Source organism: Symphodus melops, assembly GCF_947650265.1.
Source record: "Symphodus melops genome assembly, chromosome: 15".
Classification (NCBI taxonomy): domain Eukaryota; kingdom Metazoa; phylum Chordata; class Actinopteri; order Labriformes; family Labridae; genus Symphodus; species Symphodus melops.
The window spans coordinates 25,136,947-25,160,782 of NC_136705.1; the positions used below are offsets into that span (position 1 = coordinate 25,136,947).

A 23,836-nucleotide genomic window follows, 5' to 3' on the forward strand; every position below is an offset into this window, starting at 1 on the left:
AATAAGATGTGTTCGAGGTTTGAGAATGAATTCGTGCTTTGGCGTTTCTCTTTGCACACATCTGTCTCCTGCATGAATTTAACAAGGTTCACATTTAGACTAAAGGTGAAAGTAAACAAATGAATAACAGACAAGCCGAGGAACGGCCTTGCACCCCCCTACACTTGAGGCCACCTCCCCCCGTCTCCTCCACATCTTTATGGAGCAATACTTTGGTATGACATCAATGAGCTGAGGATTATCCAAACTGTTTTCTATTGTTCCTGCTATAGGAGCCAGATGTTCTATATGCGTGTATACAGGCTTTCTGCAGCGTGCATGTTTCTCCTCTCTGCTGCTTATTTTGATTCAAATCCAACTTGTGAAATGTTATCGCTGTTTACGGGGAGGAAAACACACAAACATGCGAACGTCCCGAGGGCGAACAAGTGTCGACTCGACCGATCTGACACATTTATCATCCACGTTTAATCCTTCCTGTGTTCATCGAATGATTACCCCAGACCGCCAGAATTCACAGGGCAGCACTAATTGCTAGGTGAGGTTTCTGTTGGCTCAGGTGCTGCATACTCGGCGTGCTTACCTTCACGACTGTTGTGTGTGTGTGTGTGTGTGTGTGTGTGTGTGTGTGTGTGTGTGTGTGTGTGTGTGTGTGTGTGTGTGTGTGTGTGTGTGTGTGTGTGTGTGTGTGTGTCTGTGTGTCTGTGTGTGTGTCTGTGTGTGTGTCTGTGTGTGTGTGTGTGTGTGTGTGTGTGTGTGTGTGTGAGAACAGCAGGTCTTTAAAACATCAACAACCAAGCTGTTCAGACTGGGTGAATTGGAACAGTCTCACCACAGAACAAGCCGTGACACCTTTGTGGTTGTTCGTGGGGGTCGTTCACGTGTGACGGCGTGTCAGAGCGGCGACTGCTGGAGGACGGGTTCGTTATGGCGAGGTTTTGATTTACACTCTGAGGACGTCACACTGATTGTTCCTTATGATGCAACACTTCTATCTTCTGCACGCCACTCTTCCTTCGACGTCGGCTGTTCTTCACGGTGGTTGGCCGTCGGCGGGAGTCTTTGCGGTGCGTTCAAGTCGGTCTTCGTCTCCACGGGTTTGGTGTGTCAGGGCCTCCGCAGAGCTCCAGTGCTCATACTTACGTCTTCATGAAAACGTAACCGTCGAACGCTTGGTGACGTTTTTAACAAACAGGATGTTTGAACTTTCACACATTCATGAAGCTTTCCTTCCAGTTTCTGTGTTTTATTAAGAAACAAACCACAATAGAAATCTGCAGACTCCTTAGTTCATAAAGCAGCAGAGGGGGAACACTTCTAAAGACGGCGGCCATTTTGAATTAAGAATAAAAACCCTTCATGAAGCGGAAACAAAAGAGGCGTGTGCGTGACTTTCTATGAACGTCTCGTCAGTCTTTAAAAACGTTCGCTTCGATAAAAAGGTTCCAGTGTGTCAACGTAGACGAGTTTAAAGACTGACGAGTCGGCTCACTGAAACGTCGTGCAGAGGAACCTGAACGCATCGTGTTCAACATAGAAAGGGTTAATATCAAATATATGGGATCATTTAAGGACTTGAGTTTAAGAGTGTCGGGCGATTCTTGTACGAGTTCACAAATATTCAGCAGCACAGTCAGAGGCGGTGCAGGTTTCAGAACAAGCAGCAGCCCGACACGTGGCCCCTCCTCTGCTGTGACGCACGCCGTTTGTCCCCGTGCTCTGCTGCGGCGTGCACGCTCACGCTCCAGGGTTTGACTCTGTGAATCACAGGGAGGTGACATCAGCTGCTGGGCTCAGAGTCCTTCTCACTCTGGAGGTCGGCCCAGGACGGGTACTGCCGCCGGGAGAACTTCAGGCAGAGGGTGTCGCCCACCTGGTTCAGATGGTGCAGCACCTGAGGGCGGAGGAGAACACGTTTGGCATCGTTCACATTTTGAAATAGCCTCCGTGTGCGATCATGGTGTACCTGGTCCAGCACGGCTTTAGTGTGTGCTGCAGACAGACAGAAGCGAGCTCGGGCCTCTGTGATGGGAGTGGCAGGAAAGCCAACCACGACCACGCCAATTTTCCTCGCCAGCATCTCACGAGAGAAAGCCCTGCAGAGCGACACAAAGACAAGCTTTAAAGAAACGGTGAAGTCCAGGGAGCAGAACGAAACTTCACACGAGACGACTTAGAAATCTTTACGGGTTTTAAAAACGAGCCACCACATGCGTGTGGACAGACTGTGAGGATCAGACGGACACGAGGTCCAGGCTGTAAACATGTTCATGTTGTAAAGACAGGCTTTTTGAATGGGTGTGTATGTGACTTCCAGTGCTGCTGCAGCCAGCCTCTAGTGGACACTGCAGGAACTGCAGTCGACTTCATGTTTAAACACCAGAAGTCGGCGTTTGGACAAGACGAGTGAAATTCGACATCAATGAAACGTGATCGTATATTCAGGTTTATGCATCTTCTGCTGGATGGTCCACTCTGACACAACAGGTGTGTGTAGCTGTGTGAGTAGACCACCTGACAGTCACAGTGAAGGGGCTTTTCTCCTCGTGTACTCACACCACTTTCCCGGGCATGTAGAGCAGAATGGGAACCACCGGGGAGTCGTCGTCGCCGTAGATGATGAAGCCCATCTCCTTCAGCCGGGCCCTGAAGTATCGGGTGTTCTCGGCCAGTTGGCGGACCCGTCTGATGCCTGCGTTTAAGCCAAGGACACAGGCAGATGAGCATGAGTTGAACACACACACACACACACACACACTGGAGCGAACAGCTGATGAGAGACAGGAGGAGAGGGAGGGCGGACGGTCGAGGACATCGACCCTGTCTCGACTCACTGCAGAGTAAAATCTTTTTCTTTCTCCTCCTCTCAAACCTTCTCTGCCTCAGTCCTGCGCCTCCATCTGGGCCGCCCCAGCCTCGCCATTACAGCTGCAGCAGCAGATGGTTCAGTTTTGTGCGTCTGGCGGCGTCACACACACACACACACACACACACACACACACACACACACACACACACACACACACACACACACACACACACACACACACACACACACACACACACACACACACACACACACACACACACACACACACACACACACACACACACACACACACACACACACACACACACACACGCTGCCAAATGAGGGATCGCAAACTGTATACGATGGATTTTAAAACCACCGGAGCAAAGCCACGACGGAAAAAGCATACAAATAATGCTTAAGCCTCTCCTGTGTTTCAGGTTAATGCATCCCAGTCAGCATGTGCAGCCCGTCCTGCTGACCCCCCCCCGTTTCTCCAGGATGTGCATCTCTGGGCCGCTCGGCTGCAGCACAGTTTGGCACGGCTCTGTTTCTCTCTGATTACCTGGGAACAGATTGGCAGTTCTTTCAGGGGGATGTTAGACTGTGTTTTAAATCCCTTTATCTCCACAGAGGGGGGGGGGCAACGGGGGAGGGGGGGGGCAACTCTCAGGCTTCTGCCAAAATGCACAGAACCCATTTTGTAAATTGTTCCTCTCTGTGCTAAGATAGGAGGCCCGGAGGTCAGAGCGCTGCTGCCAGGCGCACACACACATCAGAGGAGGTGAGAATGTGTGCAGCTTCCTGTCACTCAGCTTTTCTTCTTTCAGACGTGTTTGCTTTAACGTGTGAAATTCAACATCAACAAGAAAGACCAGGAGAGGAGGCGGAGGAGGATTTGAAGAAAGTGGAATTAAGACAAGACTGGAGTTTCTGCTAAGAGCTTTGTGACCGACGCTGGAGCTGTTTGCTCGTTCCCTGGAGAGACACGTCAGGACGGATTCTTCCACAACAGCTACGTCAGATCCAAAGCATGCCTGGTTCAGAGTCAGAGGAGGAAGTTACATATAATAAACCTCATAGAGGACACAGGGCTTCAGGAGATCTTCTGTTTAAAGGTCAGAGGCTGGCTGATCTTAGCTCTCATGTCTGAGCTGTGAATCTAAAGGAAAAATCTGACGCACATCTGTCAGCCGTGCTGGATCCAGGAATAGGTCGAGAAAAGTCTTGGGCGACTCTCTGAGCAAACACACGACTCCTCTGAGCAGATCACTGACTCTCGCCCTGTCAGAGCAAGTCCTCCAGTCTAAGCCTGCTCACAGGACAACGTGGAAGGAGAGGGTCCAAGGAAGAGCCTGAACGCTGGGAGAAGGAAGCCAGCAGGAGGACGAGAATGAGCTCGTCCACCCTGCAGACAGACGCTGAGAGAGAAAGGAGAGATCCTCCACCAAGGAGGTCCAAACCAACCCCCCCCCCCCACATTGATACTCGACCCCCAGTGAGCGGCTGCCTCCGACGTCGAGTCCAACAGCACGCTCGACCTCTTTCCATCACGACTCCTACCAAACTGCAGCAGCTGACGGAGGACGACTGCTCCTGTCATTACTTTGTGTCTGATGCCATTAAAGCACAAAGAGAACCCCCCCCCCTTCGTACTTCTGCAGACCCCTTTAATAGTTTCCACATTTTCTGACAGGGCAGCTGTTTGTCTTCCCTGCAGCTCTGGACTCACGCCTCATGCTAACGTCGGTTCGGTCCTCTGGATTTGGTTTGTTATCGTTTCCATAAAAATCATAGGAAGGTGTAAAAACGCTCAGAACAGCCAGACATCACATGTTTCACTCTGCAGAGCATCAGGGTCGACGGAGCCGCTGTCAGACACTCACCCACTGTGCTGCCGTCTCTTCCCATGATGCACTTCATGGCGCGCATGATCTGCTCTGTGATGGGAGGAGACATGGCCGAGGCGTACACGGAGCTGTGTGAGTGGCAGCGCAGGTAGTCGACCAGCTCCTGCAGGAGAGGAACACACAGATCATCAGAGTCAGGTGAAAAACATCTTTCTGAACACATCCGGAGATTTGTGCAGAGCCCACATGTTTGTTATAGGAAGCATGGTTCTGCATCTGTTCTGACCCGGTTCATCTCCTGACTCAGAGGTTGACGTGTGCACACAGAGTGGGAGTGATGCCTCGGGCTGCTTGGAGAGAAAGGCCTTCTTCACTCACGGTGAGAGAAACAGCCAGCGCACAATCTGAGCTCCTAAATGTCAGCAGGAGATTCATTCTGTGGTTTATAAGAGAGGAGCAGGATGGAAGTGTGTGTGTGTGTGTGTGTGTGTGTGTGTGTGTGTGTGAGTGTGTGAGAGAGGTCTGAGGTCGGGCCTGGAGCTGTGATGGGCTGCTGCTCAGTGGCTGAGCGGTGGCCAGCGGCTGCAGGGTGATGACACGTAGCCGGAGATGCTGTCTGGCCACCATTTCCACTCACCGCCATCTGTCCTCCCCACTGGGCGGCGGCTGCGGCTTCCTCACTCACACACACACACACACACACACACACACACACACTTAAGAGGAGAAGGGGTTTTAAGGGGAAATGCTCAAACGTCGGATAAGAACCCTGAAACAACCTGACATCTGTTTTAGTTTAAGGCGGAGGGATTTCACCGCTTTAGGGCCTCGGAGGATTTCAGATAAACCAGTTAAGACAAACGTGTCCGAAATCCATCTCACGTCTGCGGCGAGCACTGACGGCTCCGCGCGCTTCCTTCGCCGCATGTTGGCCACAGTACTGATGAGGAGACGCAGGGCTTAAACGCCACAGAGGACGTGTTTAATAAAGGCGGCTCAGAGCGAAGGGTTAATGAATCAAACCTGAGACCTGCCGCGTGTTCACTCTGCTACTCTCATAAAATAGCTATAACATGACTGTGTTCCACAACACATCTGCTGGGTCTTATGTAGGATTTGGGGGATTTCACCACAACAACAAATAGGTTGAATCTAAAGGCTTTCTCTTTACTGCAGCCAGCTGTGGAACCAGGCGCACTGCTCCTCCTTCATCACGCTTGTTAAAGTCGTCCTGTTCAAGCTGGAGCGCAGTTCCGACGCCCGCCACAAGAAGGGGCTGGCCCTGTGCCAGCGTTACCTTCTGATTATGGCCGAGCCCGCGCGAGGGCGACGGCAGGAAGGGTCCCTGTGCGAGCGCCTAATTCGAGCAGCATGGCCGTTTCCTCCGGAGCTTTCTAATCAACTGCCAGCAGAGCGGCGTGGTTATGAACCAACGAGCTCTTTTTAATGGAGTGGAGATTAGAAAGGAGTCACAGGCGGGGAACATTTGTGGGACACGTGAGCGGGTGAGAGAGAGGTGACGGACCGAGAATAAATATAACGATGTGATGAAAACAGAAATATCTGGATGTTTATGTTTTAAATAAAGACGATGAATCCGAAGCACCTGGACGTGTTTCAGATGAAATGTTTTATTATCATCAAGGCTCAAAGGTGGAGTCATCATTCACACACTCACACTGGGCCCCTCCTGCAGCGCTGCATGTGTGGGAACACTCACTTCTCTTTTTTCCTTCCTTTCCTTTAAGAGTTGGAAAATTGCTGACGAGGGAGAAACAAAACAGAGAGAAGGAAGCGGGCACCTTTTTCCCTCCGATGTAGCCTCCTGCCGCTCCAAAGCTCTTGGTGAAGGTTCCCATCATCACGTCCACGTCCGCCGGGTTCACGCCAAACAGCTCGGTCACGCCCCTCCCCGATCGTCCCACCGCTCCGATGCTGTGGGCCTCGTCCAGGTACAGGTAGGCTTTATACTTCTTCTTCAGAGCCACGATCTCAGGAAGTCGCACCACTGAGCCCTCCATGCTGAGGAGGCAGAAACACACGGCGTTAGAAAACACACGCCGTTAGAAAACACGTATCTGAGCACACAGAATCTGACCGTGACCTCGCTGCGTCCTCTGCAGCGCTCACGCACATCTGATAAAGCAGAGAAGAAGAATCTCTCCTGCTCGCCTCCCACCTCTCTCTTATCTCATGCAAACCTTTTAAGGCTCCGGACTCACTGCATACATCCGATCCCTGCCCACGCTGAGCTAGACCAGGACCCGTGTTAGACCGGACATCAAAGAGGGCCCAGGATGTAACTTAAGCATGCTCTCTCTTCATCCCAAGCCGTTTGATGTGACGGAGGAAGCATTAGTCCTCTGTGCCGTAACTAAAGCGTCTGAGCCCGACCTTTAGTGATACAGGCGCTCTGATGGCGAGCGATGGTGAGCTCTTAACTCAGCAGCAAGAACGATGAATAACTTAAGTAACCCCCCCCCCCCCCCACACACACACACACACACACACACACACACAGCCGTTTTGGACGCCCCTGGGTTTGCCAGATATGAGAGCAGTTATCAGGTGAACAGGTGTTGCAGCGATGGAAGCGGGCAGTGGAACTGCTTCAGATAGAAGTGATTGTACCCGAGCTAAAAAGCCTCTGCATGTTTCTAATAAGCTCCAGCAGCAGAAAGCTGCTCAAACTAGGATCAATGTTGGAGATGAAACATGGAGAGAGGTTAGAACGCAGAAAGCTTTACAGACCCATGCAGAGCTGGCTAAACACTGAAGCTACAGTGTCTCTACATGCAGAGCTGGCTAAACACTGAAGCTACAGTGTCTCTACATGCAGAGCTGGCTAAACACTGAAGCTACAGTGTCCATCACATGCAGAGCTGGCTAAACACTGAAGCTACAGTGTCTCTACATGCAGAGCTGGCTAAACACTGAAGCTACAGTGTCCAACACATGGAGAGCTGGCTAAACACTGAAGCTACAGTGTCCACCACATGCAGAGCTGGCTAAACACTGAAGCTACAGTGTCCACCACATGCAGAGCTGACTAAACACTGAAGCTACAGTGTCCACCACATGCAGAGCTGGCTAAACACTGAAGCTACAGTGTCTCTACATGCAGAGCTGGCTAAACACTGAAGCTACAGTGTCCACCACATGCAGAGCTGGCTAAACACTGAAGCTACAGTGTCTCTACATGCAGAGCTGGCTAAACACTGAAGCTACAGTGTCCAACACATGGAGAGCTGGCTAAACACTGAAGCTACAGTGTCCACCACATGCAGAGCTGGCTAAACACTGAAGCTACAGTGTCCACCACATGCAGAGCTGGCTAAACACTGAAGCTACAGTGTCCACCACATGCAGAGCTGGCTAAACACTGAAGCTACAGTGTCCACCACATGCAGAGCTAGCTAAACACTGAAGCTACAGTGTCCACCACATGCAGAGCTGTGTGAGAGGAGGGGCGGAGCCAGCTCTCTGTGATGATTAAAGTTTAGACTGCAGTACTCATTTTAAACACTAGGGGGAGAGTGACAGACTGCTCCTTTAAATGGTGTCAAAGCTGCAGGTCCCACACATCAGGGATCATGTGTGAACATGTGATCTTGCTCAGATGTGTCCGGCAGAGCGAGAGGAGCGATAAACAGTCGATCTCTGTGGCTCCATTTGGCCTCAATCTGGAGCTAATGAGCAGATGGAGAGGGTCACTAAGACTCACAATACCTTTCTCCTTTCTGCAGTAATCAAACGCTACCCAACCACACACACACACACACACACACAGCCTATTATTCAAGGGCAGATAGGAAAAGAGCATTAGAGGAAGTGCTGCACTCAGTTTACAGTGAGGTTTCTACCCGAGTCCGTCTCTGCATAACTCTGCTAGAGACCACCTGGAAGCACGACTTACAGAGAGGTGTGTGTGTGTGTGTGTGTGTGTGTGTGTGTGTGTGTGTGTGTGTGTGTGTGTGTGTGTGTGTGTGTGTGTGTAAACAGGGCTGACCTATAGATGCCTTCCACCATGATGAGGATCTTCTTCCAGGGTCTGTGGGTCCGAGGCTGACCTGAGACCACCGCTTCCCGTAGCATCTTCTCCAGACTGTGCATGTCTGACACACACACACACACACACACACACAGACACACACACACACACACACACACACAGTGGAGAAAGAGATGTAATCTTTAGTCGAGTATAAACAGATTTAGTCTCCATGTTCATATTTACACAAACAGTCAGTGATTGATGCTCAGAGTGAATCTTCAGAGAAGTAGAAAGTATGAAAGAGTTTCAGATTGAGCCGAGCTGTGTGCACAGATTGTGATTATGGATCAAAGATGTTCGTCCCTGGTTTCAGGGGAAGTGAAAAAGGACACTTTTGTGCCTCATCCAGCAGATGGCAGTGTTGAGCTGTGGGAGGAAAATTCAATTTAAAAAGACCAAGTCACAGCTGCTGACAAATCTGTCCAACATGATCCATATCGCTCCATCAGCACAGGACCAGGTTCTCTGAAGAGTCAGGGATCATCAGGTCTCCTTCATGTGCGTCTAAAGAGTCCACGTGAAGGAGACCTGAAACCTGAGACCTGAAACCTGAAACCACATCCTTTTTTAACCCCCCCGTCATGTTTCTACAGAGACGTCACGCCCAACTGTACTCGGCCACCTCTCTTTGGTCCTTATTGAGACATTAACTGTCAACTCTCTGGTTCCCAACCAAAGTCCCTACAGACTGAGCAGCCCCCCCCCCCCCCCCAAATATAGACACCCGAAAACCAGCATGGTGATGTAACGGTATCACATCAGGTAAGAACAGCTGATGTTTGTAAACAAAGGCACACGATGACGTTCAGCACAGTGTGTGTGTGTGCGTGTGTGTGTGCGTGTGTGTGTGCGTGTGTGTGTGTGTGTGAGTGAGGGAGGGGCGGGGCCTGTGCACACAGACAGGAACGAGGAAGAGATTCACAGTTAAGGACTGATTTGTCTGATATGAGCTCCTGGGTGACTCAGCTCGGCGTGCTGCAGCCCGTCACACGTCCTGATGTCTTCATTGGCCCGGCGGCGGCACAAAGGCCACGAGCTGAGAGCGTCTGACAGAAGAGGAACCTTCAGAAGGAGTGTCCCCTTTCTCCACTTATTTCAAATATTCCAACAAACAAGCCTGACAGCGACACACCACACAAACCGGTTCTGCTGCTCTCCGCTATGAAACCACATCTATGTCAAAGAAGACAAACAGCAGAAACTCAGAGTCAGGCTGCAACAGTGAATACTGAACGTGTTGACTTCACTTCCTGTTTAAAGGTTTCCTCCGTAATCTCAGTGTGTGCTGCAGACTTTCAATAAACCAGATTATTTTGTGAGTGGAGAATAAAAACAATGACTGCATGGCGCTGCCGTCCCCTCTCAGTGAGGAGGAGGTTGCTGGTTTGAATCCCCGTCTGGAGTCTGCATGTTCTCCCCGGCTTCAGTCCAATCACACGCTGGTTACCTGCCGACTCTGCAGGTGTGAGTCTGTCTCTACATGTCGGCTCTGATTGACAGGTGACCAGTCCAGGATGTGACCCCGCCTCTCCTCCAATGACAGCTGGGATGGACTCCAGCCCCCAGCGACCTTGATCGTGATTGGCCGCGTCCTGCTTCTGCAACATGTTAATTCATTGTTTGTTGTCTGCTGTTTGTTCTTTGATGTAAACGTGTCTGCGGCGAGCGCTCCTTTATCTCCCATACTTTACATTTAACAGGCAGCGCTCCTGTTCAAACAAAGGTTAAACACAATCCCTCGTGCTTTGTTGAAGTGGCCTTCACTAATAACAGAGTGGGTTTATGGCGGAGGGGAGGGGTCAGACGCTCAGGGGCCTGAGGGCTGTGTGTCTTCAGACGGGCTCCTGGGACATGCCGGAGGACTGGGCTTGTTCCTGTCAGGACACATTTGAAAGAGGCGTGCAAGGAGAGCACGCTGCACGCCGTATCATGGACGCTTCATATTATCACCTACTCACAACACGTCATCTGACTGTTTAATAGTGAACAGATGGTTTAAGTAAGAGGACATTTTCATTTAAATAGAGCGCTTCTCTTTGTGCTGCTGATGGATAAAACACGGTCGTGACTGTGAACTGAACCCGTTTCATTAAAGCTCTTTTTACATTCGCTGCTGTAAACACTGAATTTTAAGTAGGTCTTCCCAGAGGCAAATCCTGCACCGCGCACAAAGTGCTGGTGTCTCACAGCAGCAACAGTTTGGAAGAAGAAAAAAAATGCTTGAAGTGAGGAGAACGTGCTGAACAAACAAATTCAAACGGCATCAGCAGACAATCTCTGGCAAAAACACATCAACAACGCTCGAGTGGCATCGCCCAGACGAGAAACAACAAGGCGTGGCTGCCAGGCAGCACAAACATGATGTGTGTTAGTGGACTCACTGTTGTGTTTGAACACCCGGATCGTCGCCCCCGACAGCCTGGCCCCAAGGATGAGCGACGTGTGATTGAGCTCATCACTCAGAATCAAACAACCCTGAGAATGAAAAGAGAGAGAGAAGACATTTGTTGGTCGTGCAATAATCTGAGAACATCTTTTAAAAGCCTCTTCTTTGATGCTTCGAGGGTTTCGAAGACCTCGCCAATCCACGGCCGCCTCGAAGAAGTCGTTCTGAACCGCCGGGTCAGGACTGAAGATGTTTTATTTCACTTTTTGTTCCTTTAGCCTTTAATAGACGGGACAGTCACTGAGCTGATATTACAGCATTTATAGAAACCAATTACATGCCAGCACCCTTCCCTTGTCCCGCCTGCATCCTAATCACTGTCCACTGTGTGTGTTTATACCGTCTCATGGTGGATTACAAATGTTGTTGTGATTCTTCACTTTTTCACGTCACAGTGTTCAGAACGGAGAGTATCGTGCTTCCACACAAATCAACATGCAAATTAATTCAGCCATTCCAAGAAATTCTCTCTGAAACATTAGCATATTTAAAACAGAAGCTCGGAGCATTTGACTGCATTAGTCAGAGTGAACTCCTGTAGAGGGGTTTGTTGACATTGCTCAGTGACAGATACTCCCAGTCTGGCCTGGGGTCAAGCTGCTCTGGTCCCTGGTCTACCAGCAGCTGTCACTCTAATGTAGCTCTGCCTGCACAGAGCAGAGGCCAGTCCCTGCAGAGCCTGTTTCTGTCCAGCCTGTTTCTGTCCAGCCTGTTTCTGTCCAGCCTGTTTCTGTACAGCCTGTTTCTGTAAAGCCTGTTTCTGTAAAGCCTGTTTCTGTACAGCCTGTTTCTGCACAGCCTGTTTCTGTCCAGCCTGTTTCTGCCTGTCTTGAATTGCATGTAGAAGTTCATCACCACAGGCACAGATCGACTGGTATCACCTGGTTAATCTAAACACACTTCCTGTATTTGGGTGTCATTTTCACAGCACAGCAGAAATTAATCTCATTAGCCAAGCTTTTGTTCCTTTCTTGCGTATGGCCTAAATTAACTAAACTCAGCTGTGAACAAGTCCCCGCCGACCCCCATTAATTAAAATGATAATTAAACATAACAGTAGCCGAGAGGACGCGGCTCTGGGCATGACTGCTCTCAGACACATTGACAAGACGGGGCAGGTTTTTGTTAAGAGCACCACTCAGGGGGATGATTACCCAAACCCCGGCCTGTCTCACACAGACAGCCACGGGTTACCGGGGGCAACACACAGCATGAATATCTGTGATGTGACTGGACAGGAGGAGGCGGAGGCTGACTGTTTAAGCGATGAGAACGGGGCGTTTATGCAGACCAAGAGGTGCAGCAGCTCCCCCTATGGCTGCAGCCCCCACACTGACCCTGCAGGGGTCAGGGGTCAAACCCCACTGCCAACCCTCTCCTAGGGACAGACTGAGCAGCGACAGGCTGAGGAGAGACAGGCTGAGCAGAGACAGGCTGAGCAGAGACAGGCTGAGGAGAGACAGGCTGAGGAGAGACAGACTGAGCAGAGACAGACTGAGCAGAGACAGGCTGAGCAGAGACAGGCTGAGCAGAGACAGGCTGAGCAGAGACAGGCTGAGGAGAGACAGGCTGAGGAGAGACAGGCTGAGGAGAGACAGACTGAGCAGAGACAGGCTGAGGAGAGACAGGCTGAGCAGAGACAGGCTGAGCAGAGACAGGCTGAGGAGAGACAGGCTGAGGAGAGACAGGCTGAGGAGAGACAGACTGAGCAGAGACAGGCTGAGGAGAGACAGGCTGAGCAGAGACAGGCTGAGCAGAGACAGGCTGAGGAGAGACAGGCTGAGGAGAGACAGGCTGAGGAGAGACAGACTGAGCAGAGACAGACTGAGGAGAGACAGGCTGAGCAGAGACAGGCTGAGGAGAGACAGGCTGAGGAGAGACAGGCTGAGGAGAGACAGGCTGAGGAGAGACAGACTGAGCAGAGACAGACTGAGCAGAGACAGACTGAGCAGAGACAGACTGAGCAGAGACAGGCTGAGGAGAGACAGACTGAGCAGAGACAGGCTGAGGAGAGACAGACTGAGCAGAGACAGACTGAGCAGAGACAGGCTGAGCAGAGACAGGCTGAGGAGAGACAGGCTGAGCAGAGACAGGCTGAGCAGAGACAGACTGAGCAGAGACAGACTGAGCAGAGACAGGCTGAGCAGAGACAGACTGAGGAGAGACAGACTGAGGAGAGACAGACTGAGGAGAGACAGGCTGCTGCATGTAAAGTGTGTGAAATCAGTGCAGCTCAAGTTGTCTGAAGTTGCTCAGAGGCGATGCTGCATTTTATTTGGGTCAGTTTTCGGAGTGCAGATCTCCCTGCGGGGGGGGGGGGGGGGGGGGGGGGGGGGGGGGGGGGGCAGCTTGACAACAACGTGTAAAATCACGGACCTTTCCAACGAGTGCAGGAATGTTCATGGAGTTGGTGGCGAAACCCATCCCAAAAGTCATGGAGGACTCCACGCCGACGAACTCGGCCACAAGCTGCTCCAGCTCTTCGTGGATTCTCAGGTTACCTGCAAGAAACAAAGCTCAAACAAATCAGACACCCTGAGGCAGCCGCTGCAGCTGCTGGCTCCTCTGCTTCATCCTTCAGTCTCTCAGCCTTTTCTACTTTCTCATCCAATCACAAGATCTGCCTGATAAATGTGTAACAGCCAGACATGCATGGGGATTTAGAGAGACTCTAAAATGTGCTAAACCTGTGATTTACTGTCCTGCGGGGGCTGAGAGTGTTGTGGGGCACATTTTTGGGACTGTTTGTTTATTGCCCCGTGTGACAGCTGGGGACCAAAAATTCATTTAAGAAAAAGGATGAGATTTTCATCTGTCACCTGATGTGGTGTGTCTTTATTTTGTGTAATAGAAAGTGGGCCATCTCTTTAGGGCTGCCCTGTGGTCAGCGGATAACAAGAAGGATTACTCTTATAATTACTCTTCTTCCTCTCTCCTGTACGAGGAGAGAGGAAGAAAGAGAAAATTAAATATAGTGTTTTATTAGAGCTGGATCTGAAAAATGTTTTACATCATAGACACAGACAAACGTTCAATAAAAAACACTTGTGCAAAACTGATATTAAACTTGTTACTGTGCGATACTAGGTGAGATATCTCGACACTTAAACACTGTGCACTAGCTCCTTGACACCTAGTGTTTAAAGTGGGTACTGCAGTTTGCAGAGAGCCTTTAAAGGGGCGGGTCTCATCCGAAGGCCCTGCAGGTTTAGCTCTATAAAAAGATCCATTAGGCTTCTTTTAACTCAAACGATGCTTCAACTTTATAAACCTGTAAACAGGATCCTTAACACTGCTGTCATAATCAATACAAGTCAGTGTAAGCAGAGAGCGGCGTCCTTACAAAGTCCAAACACGCTGAATGTTGCAGGAATGAGTATTGACTCATGTGTATAAAACTATAATGTAGAGAAGCCCCCCCCCCCCCCCGCTCCTCCTTGGTATGCTGACCTCGTGAGGCTGCTCGACGTGTCTGCCCACTCAGGTGAGGTAAGGTGACACCTGGGCTGTCTTATCTCCATGCATCTCATTAAACCTGCGTCAGCCGTCCTCGCTGAATAACCACGCTCACCTTCACAATCTTCACCGCTTTATGACGGAAAACACAAAGCTGTATCAGTAACACCCAAGACTGGAAAGTACAGAAGCCCAAAGAGGACATCTGTTCAGCGTGATCATCTCAAACTGAGACAGCCGGTTTTAGAGCGACGTCTCTGATTCATCTTTTCTTTTTCTCAGCTGGAGTCTCCGTCTATCACAGAACATTTCAGCTCGGACTTTCTCACTAGTGATTTGGGCGTGTTGGTTGCGCACGGTGTCTCCGGGTAATTGATCATTTATCAGGGAATGCTTGGCATCAATATGTGATTTTCTGTACGTTAATGATTGCAGGCTGAGCTTTCCACTAAGAGCGCTGGGTGAATGTTTCACTCGTCTGTTTGTTCTCAGGGCGTGCGCTCGCTGCACTTTGTATCTGCTTTTACACCGTCTGTGCTACGGTGGCCCTGAAGGTCAACTGCAAAAATATTTAACACAAAAAAATGATAAAAGATATTTTATAAAACACTTTGAACGCTGTCAGTTGGATGCTCCCATACGGAGGCTACAGTCCTCAAAACGGGCGCCCCGGGTTTGAATCCGACCTGTAACTCGTACTGTCTCTCTCTCACTCTGATTTCAGAGTCGCTTTAATAAAAAATCATTTTACAACATTTGAAAATATCCCATGAAATCTTCACCATTCACCAAAAAAAATGCTGCGGCTGACGCTCGTAACCAGATGGTCGGGGGTTCGATCCCCAGCTCCTGCAGCCTCGACCCTCAGTGTGTGAACGTGTAGGTGTAAGACGTGACCAGCAGGAACAACTTAGGGTGAAGTGTCTTGCTCAAGGGCATATCGGACATGTTGCTGCAGGAGCTGAGGATTGAACCCTCGACCTTCCACTGAGCCACAGTCGCCCTGTTAGCGAATAGCCTTTTAGAGTTTCGATGCAAACTTGGTTTCATCCATCTTACTCTGTGCACTTCAGGTGAATGTACATTTGTGTTATGACAATAATTCTTTGTTTTCACAGAATTCCTCAGCAGACGATGGAAGGAGAGAAGACAGGAAACATTTGAAAAACATCACAAGTCTCTAATTTGGATCTTTGGAGGATCTCAGAGCGAAAAGAGTATTTATTTATATATTATTAGTAAAAGTATCTGTGAACACATCCAGTTAACTATTGCATGAAACAATAACTGTGAGTGAACTTAAAGAGTGGCGATGATGATAACAGATCCTGGGCGCTTTAATAATTGATGCTTAATAAGGCCTCATGGGAGACATGCTTGTTATTCCTTCGCCCTCTGAGCGAGTCGGGCTGAAACACAGATTACAAACAGTCCCAGTTTGAAAGAGAAATAAACATCTGAATAAATCAGGTGGATGAATAATGGATCGTACAGAGGAGTGTGTGCGAGAGGAGGGCTTGTTTTTTTCTGCTCTTGCGTACGTAAAACTTCGATCTCATCGTCTTTTTTCATTCCTACCTCAAACCTGCTGATATAATGCACGCTCTGCAGAGAAGCCGGCCGCCGCCGCCGCGAGCACGTGTGTCAGCCTCTCCCGCTCTCAGACAGATTTACAGCCGAGTGGCGTCAGAGGAGCTGTAAACTAAACATCACCGACAGAAGCAAAAAAACAAACAGCTTTCAAAGCAAACTTCACTACTGTCAGCGGGGAGGAGGTTTGACTAATAAACACGTACGACTGACCATCTGACGTCAACGCCACGGCGTAGCTATGACGGAACATGTGCAGCTGGAGCAGGATCAGGAAAGTTATCAAGGTTTGCTTTCGTGTTTTTATCTGCATTTAGCTCTAAAGACCCGCTGACACATCCTGGTGTGTGACTTATATTTTCACTCTGGCTTAATCAAAGATGGAGCTCGTTCTTTCTCTCGTAAGCCCCGACGGCTGGAACCTCCTTCCTGCACAACTCAAGTCACCTGACCCTGATCTCTTTTATCAAACCAGGACGGCCTTCTTATCGCTTTGAACAGTTTTATTGCAGCATAAAAGGGATGGTCTAACAGACGGACTGCGCTCACGCTTTACACTGAAGTTTTCTGGGTCAGCTGATTTGATCTGGACTTTCTCCATCCGGCCCATCAGAGCGAGCTGATGTGAGAACGCAGCAGGATTTCATCAGGAGACGTCACCTCGAGCCGACGGGGGGGGGGGGGGGGGGGGGGGGTTGACTCGCTGTGATTGGTGCACGACTGTTTGTACATGAAGTTCACCTGTGGAGGTTTTAATCTGTCACCCATCTGAGAGGGATTCTTCTTTGTAACAGGATGTTTCAGACTCTCACAGCAGCAGGTCTCTGTCAGGAACGCAGCCCAGTGTACGGTGTGAATGTGAAAGGAGGTTTGCTGAGATTGGAATGAAGATGTGTGACATTTTGAGGTTTGTGGTCATGTCGTCTTTTCGAGCCTTTTAGAGGGAATTTGTAGGCGGTACCGCGTGATAGAATATAAACAACACTGTCAAGATAAAAACTGTCCGACCTCCACTGAATACATTCTCAGGTAATCCACAGAAGTGAAGCAGAACATCTGGATGAGACAGGAAATAACAAGAGCCACCTCCTCTATGATAAAATCAGAATAAGATGAAAATGCATCCTTCCTGTTTCAGACAGTGTGGTAAGATCTTATCATTCAGAAGATTTAATTTGTTATTTTATGCTACAAAAAGCGGCGTAACGCCATGACTGACAGCTTTGTTGACTAATGTGGTGACGTGTATATCAGAGCAGTGAACCCACCTGAGCTGGACGTTTTATAAGTCAGTTGAATGTGCGCTTTGGTTAGAGGAAGCAGGGGAAGTGGAAACCACAGCGTTTCCAGCTCATCTTGACCGCGTAGATTTGAGCTCCAGATATCGATGGCAGCAATATTATAGAGTCAGCTTTTCTCACGGCAGAGGAGCCGATGTGTTGCTCATTTCAAATCATTTTATCCTCACTTTCACCATTAATGGTGTCTGTCTGGGACGGCGTTGGGAGGTTTATCTGATACTGACGTCATTTCAACGTCTGCCTGGAGGCTTCAGTCAGCTGCTGTTTGTTTGAGCAGCAGAATAGATGTCCTTTCACCCCAACTGTCTAACCCTGCTGACTCCACGAGAGAAACTATCCGGTTAGCTAAAAAAGCTTTTGTTTCGCTTGTAGTGACGAGAATGCAGAATGGTCACTATCTGTGTTCCTGCCCCCGCCCCCCCCCCTTAATCCTCCACCTATACTAACAACCACTCAAACCGCTTCACAGCTAAAATTCATCTGAAGACACACACACTGCTTCAACCATCACACCGTCATGTCCAGGCTGATGTTACACTCCTCTATGATATATTTTCCCCTCCACCCCTCAGAACACTCCTGGATTCAATATCTCATGCCCAAATGGTACATAATTCAACTGAGGCTGAATAATTCATTGAAACAGTGCCGCCACTGAAAGATAATTAAACAAGCGGGCAGTGTAATTCACGAGCAGGATCATAAATGATGGCATATGAGATGAGGGAGACGGAGGTTTATTTCCAGGGCCTTTTAAAACACAGAAGAAGTCTCAAGTACAGTGCAATAAATGAAAACACACAGCGTATGCTCCTGCAGCCTGAGGAGCGCTTCGATAAAACCAGCGCCATTAATGAAACTAGGACAACCACCTTTCCACTTGTTTTCTCTTTTTGCACACTGACCACAGACTCACCTATTTCCTGCCTCGTGCTGCACACCCCGACCCCGTACTGTTGGGTTTTATCCGCCACAGTTTTCAGGAAATCAGCGTTGTTCTCCGCGAAGCCGAGGTAGTTGTAAGAGCCCACGTTGATGACGTCGTGCAACGTCTTCCCCGTTAACCTGCAGCCATGAAAACAAACAAACAAGAATCACGTTCATATTCCATGCAACGCACAGAACTGATTACTCACGATAAAAGTAATCAAGATTTAATGAACTGTAATTGGAAAACACAAACTAGCTGGTCCGTCGGGGGAGCTCTGTTCATGAGAGGTAATTAGAAGCATGTTTATATGAGGTAAACACAAGTGACTGCGTGTGGAAGCAACACTTGCTTTTCTTGTTTTCTTGACTTTTTTTTTTTTAAGTGTATCATCAAATATTTACCCCTTGTCTTCACACGGCCCCACAGAGAGCCGGCTCTCTGGGTACATGTGAGTGAGAATGTAATCCCACCTGGATTAGATGATCCAAGATCAAGGCACGTAACTCTAATTCCTAATTTTACATCTCGCCCATTTTTAATTCTTTGGATTCTGTAAAGCACTTTATAACCTTGTTTAGATGAGTGCCATATAAATAAGGTCACTATTATTATCACCTTCAAAATAACAGCACCTCTTCACTGGCTGACCTATTTTTCTGACTTCTCAAAACCGTAACCAAACCGTTCCGCTTGCCTTTCCATCCACTCACCACAAAAGACGAGCCGACTTACCCATCATCGACTTTTCCCATGCAGTGACTTTAAACCTCTTTGAATATGTAATCCAGCCGGTCCCAACTCATAACAGCAGCTCTCCTCCCCACAGATCTGTTCATGAAATATTCCCTGACCCCTGCTGTGCTGCTCCCAGGCATCCACTCAGAATCAAATATGTAAGACTGACCTATCCCAGCTGAAGACATATAAACCGACCTGCTTCAGTCTCTTTGCTTTCACATTAGCACATAGAGGAGCCAATTAAATCTGTGATAGGGTTTCCGACCCCAGAAAAGAGATGAGTGTTACTGACGTGTGATGAGATGAATTAAAACTCTTCACTCTGTGCTCATCTTTTTTAAATAACGACGGCATCACTGTACCTGAATGTCCAGTTGTAGTCATCGGACACTCTCTCCATCAGGTCGAACACAGGTCCGGGGAGGCTGCAGATGGGGCGATTCCAGTTGTCTCGTACCCTCATGTACAGGTTCCGTGTATAAAAGTTCTCAAAGTCTTGGTACAGTGGAACAAAATCCTGTGAGGCGACAGAGACATTTCAGTCAGTTTGTTTTTCTTTCAAAGCAGCAGAACACAGTTTGTGTTTGGCGTCTAAGCTCCGACCTCGTCACTCCTTGCAGATTTATTTTACATGTTGAGATTAGAGGAGTGATGGGATGTTATCTTGAACCCCCCAGGAGGCTGGTGGTGGTGGTGCTGAGTGAGAGAGGCAACGACAGAGCAGAGAGGGCGGAGATCTGTCAAGCCCTCTTTGTAACCGTAGCATCCACATGTGGACTCCATCTCCACGGCCGTGTCCACATTGTTCTATCCCTCCGCTATTTCATTTTTGTGAACGCCACAGTGTCCAGATCTCACTTTCTGCAAGCTCAGCTCGATCAGGTTGATGCTCACTGATGACGCCAATGCAATGCGTGTTGACTCGCCTTGCAGCCTATGATTCATCAGCAGGTGCCTCATCGCAGTGTGCGTGCGTGTCGTACCAACATTATGGGAGCCGTGTCGCTCAGTGTGGCTGCACTTGAATTAGATTGAAAAATTGCCCAGTCTGAAGGAGGCGCGAGATAAAACCCCCCATAATGATCAGATAACTGTTAAAAAAAAGACCTCGGCCTAAACAATGAAACATGATCGCACTTTGTTTTCATTATGATTCACAACAATTATTTCACAACGATCCCTTGACTGTAGCATTCCTGACCGTTATATGAGCCTCCCTCGTTCGATCCGTTGCAACAGAAGCCACACAGAGTAAAGCTCTTCCTCTTCCTCCTTTTATTTCAACACAGACAGCAAACTGCCTTCCAATTAGTCTAAACGGCTCCAGTGTTAGCTAACCAAATAAGTCACAACAGAGAGGGAGAGGGAACTTTCACTATTTTTTTCTAATTTGAGCCACACAAGACAAATCTTGAAGACATTTAGGTTTCAAAATCAAATCAGTGGTTAAAGTAGCGGCTCTTATGTGGAAGCGCTGAGGACTTAACTAGAATCTAAAGCACAGTTACAAAGACAGAACTTGCATCCTCTGAGATTTAATTAGGTCTTCAGGAGAAATTCTCTGTGGTGTCCTGTCTCACCCATGGCAACGCTAGTGCAGAGGAACAAGAAGGATGAAGGCAGCGAGAGAGAGAGAGAGAGAGCGTACAGTAAGAGCAAAAATGGAAACAATTCTGGGGGAACATAATGTGTTGACACCCAGGGCATGTATGCTGCAACCGTGCGGTGCATGTGTGTTAGCAGGATGTGTGTGTCTGCTTCTGTCTTTATGCTGATTGCATGCTTTACCTACCTTCTGTTCATCTCTTTCCTGGGCAACATGGCACTTCTCTAAGCCCACAGCTCTGAGGAAGTCTCGAAAGTAGCCAAAGAGTGTGACAATGCCAAAGCCCACGTATGTCATGACAGCCACGTAGATGGGCGCCTGCTCAAAGGACTCCTGCCTGTGCTGCCTGGAGGCGACACCGGTCCCCGGGACATTTTTCTGTACAAAAAGAAAAAAGACCGCATGAGCTGTCTTACATTACAGAAGAGACGAGAGGAAACAATGGCGTTTGGATAAAAGCAGCTCTTATTCAAAATAAGAGATTTTATTCAACACAGCAATTAACCTAAATTCAAAGGATAATGATAATAATACATTTTATTTATGGGTGCCTTTCATGAAACGCAAGGTCACATCATGATGGCCTACAGATGCAAAGTTTGTGTCATCATTCATGCTTTTATATCAATGTCATGTAGTTCAACAGAATCACAATATGAACAGAATGCAGCAGGTTAATCAGAGCATGGAGGTTAGAGATTAGATGGCGTGTAGACGGTTTAAAGTTGTACAGCGAAATAAATGTTTTGGCTTTTTTTTTTTATTGAATGTTTATTTGAAGAGGACAATTCCATTGGACAAATCAGATGCATTGATTGAGCATTTTGGTACGGCAGGCGGCTAAACATCACCACCCAGTTCCCTCCTGATAACATCCTGCTGAGTCATTTTTAGTGAGGTTAATTGTAGAGAAATCTTTGGCACAGCTGGATTTTTACTATTTTAAATAACATCATATAGAGTTCAATATGGCGGCCGGAAATGACACAATCATATCTGAGGAAAAATTGGCGGTCTAGCAGGAAGTGCTGGCGTCACACAGGAGTTAGCATTAATTGATCAGAAAACGGACGTTTGTCTCAACCCAGTGAAGGTAGATATTACTATTATTCACTTGACTGAACAATCAGCGGAGCTTGATCAAGTTAGCCACAGCCTAGCTTAGCATTTTTACACTTTCACTTACGTCACATCCGGCGGCCATTTGTCCGTATTTAGTGACTCAAGACTGAATCAAAAGAAGAATCTATGAAGATTAAGGAAATATCTTTAAACAGCAAAGTGCTGCCGAATGAAACCAGTGCAGAAAAATGAATGGTGAGTATTTTTAACATTTATCTGTCTTTTACCCAAAGTGACTTTTTGATTGGCTGTCAGCAGCGCAAGGAAGAGGCCATGTGACAGGGAGTGACTAATATAATATGATAATAATCATCATAATAATAATAATAATAATACATTTATTTGTAAATCGCTTTCAGGTCAAACTACTGTAAAGAGCATAGAAAATAATGAATAATAAAACAACCGGCTGATGAGAATTTAAATAGCATTAAAAATGATGGATAAGTAAGAGGTGTTGCCGTTTTAATGGACTAAATAAGGACATCATTTGATACAGAATAAGAAAAAAGATGCTTCCAGATTCACAGCTCGACATGCAGTTAACCATTACTAGTTGTAGTATAATGGTTGCGACTGTTTGATGCATTGTACCAAAACAAACAGTTAAACTGCACCTTCGTTAATCCGCCGGGAGGAAAAGAAAACCTGCTTTTACAGAAAACAAGAATGTCAGGGCGGGGTCGTTTGTCCGTTTATTTATCTTCTTAAAATGTCTTCTACTATTTCTTCAGAGTAACTAACCAACCACGTGTTAACCAAACCACTATTAAGACCATCAGAGCTACAGTAAGAGGAAACGGGCTTCATGTGAAGCTCAATGTTTGCCTAAATAAACGGATCTAACTTATTCTAGGATGTTCTGCCGGTTCCGATGCGTCTGTGCGTAAGAAGCCTACGTCACTGAGGTGAGCTTTTAGGACGTGAGCCCCTTCATAGCGTGCAGGCTGCACAGATTGAGGACTCGTCGCAGGTGCGCAGAACAGACTGTCACACTAACTTCATGTTGCTGCAGACATTCTCACCTCTCTCGTGTTGTGGTGGAAGCCGTTTATCTTGATTCCTTCGTATTTCAGTCCATTGTGGCTCAGGTGAGCCTTTAAGTGTCCGTTCGTCGCAGTTCTGTCCATGTTCCTGAACGAAGCTGTCTCCTGTCTTGACTGTCAGCTGACACACACACACACACACACACACACACCCTCTGAGAGCTTGACTCAACTTGGGAAGGTAACTTCCTCCTTGTTGTTGTCGGTTCAGCCCCCTGCGCTGTGTTTACCTCTCACTTCTCTTAACGACCTGTGACAGCTCTCTGTTCCCTTTCATCCTCAAATTCAACTTATAGCTATGTGAGAAACGTCCACTTGACTCATTTAACCCTTCAGTTTGGTACTTTTCTGATTACATGACTTCAATTGAAGGTGTTTCACCTGTAAACAACATAGTTAGAAAGTAAAATAATTGATCAGATAAAATAAAAAAAAGAAAAGAGTGCAAAATATTTTCAATGAATAATACAAGGTGCTGACTGCAGCTCTGATCTCCTCTCTCAGGCTTCTGAGTGTTTCACTCAAAGACTAAATTAAGCTCTGTGCACTGGTTGTTCACTTCCTTAATTTGAATTGATCCGTTTTCTGACTCAACTTGATTCATTATCTGAATCATGTTGCAGCTGCTTTGTCTTCAGATCTTTTATCATAGTTGTTTTTAAGTATGATGAGTCTTGTGTGTACCAAAGGTCACATCTCCTCCTCTTCAGGTGAAATCAGTGTCCTCGCTCCTCTTCATCATGTGTGTGAAGTGTGTTGTTGTAAATCCACTCTGATCCTGTATTTGATCATGTCTATAAACCCCTCTATTTCAGCCCTGCTCAGAACAGGCTGTTTCTGTGTCTGTAGCTTTAAATATGTAAATGAGCTGTGTCTGACCACGC

General features: G+C 48.0%; 2 protein-coding genes across 5 annotated transcripts in view; one reads left to right on the top strand and one right to left on the bottom strand.

Annotated features, from left to right (window-relative positions):
- Positions 1-1,025: 1,025 nt before the first annotated feature.
- On the bottom strand, positions 1,026-23,174 carry sptlc3 (serine palmitoyltransferase, long chain base subunit 3; the record flags this gene model as incomplete). 2 transcript variants are annotated; one of them, XM_079362834.1, is made up of 12 exons in its annotated part: positions 1,026-1,894; positions 1,967-2,096; positions 2,557-2,692; positions 4,699-4,825; positions 6,465-6,684; positions 8,672-8,777; positions 11,098-11,191; positions 13,539-13,663; positions 18,426-18,574; positions 19,541-19,695; positions 20,971-21,162; positions 22,932-23,174. In XM_079362834.1, the coding sequence occupies 12 exons, from the start codon at positions 23,034-23,036 to the stop codon at positions 1,781-1,783; spliced, it is 1,653 nt and encodes a 550-aa protein (XP_079218960.1). In that variant the 3' UTR covers positions 1,026-1,780. The 2 variants fall into 2 exon arrangements, with proteins under 2 accessions (XP_079218960.1, XP_079218961.1); XM_079362835.1 differs by lacking the exon at positions 22,932-23,174 and adding an exon at positions 21,971-21,988 and having other exon boundaries at positions 1,027-1,894.
- The window catches only part of LOC306835993 (uncharacterized protein), a 114,951-nt gene continuing 112,718 nt past the window's right edge, over positions 21,604-23,836 (top strand). For all 3 annotated transcript variants that reach the window (XM_079362847.1, XM_079362846.1, XM_079362845.1), the window contains exon 1: positions 21,604-21,682. The gene's annotated coding sequence lies outside the window, so the exon portion shown is untranslated. The remainder of the gene's footprint in view (positions 21,683-23,836) is intronic.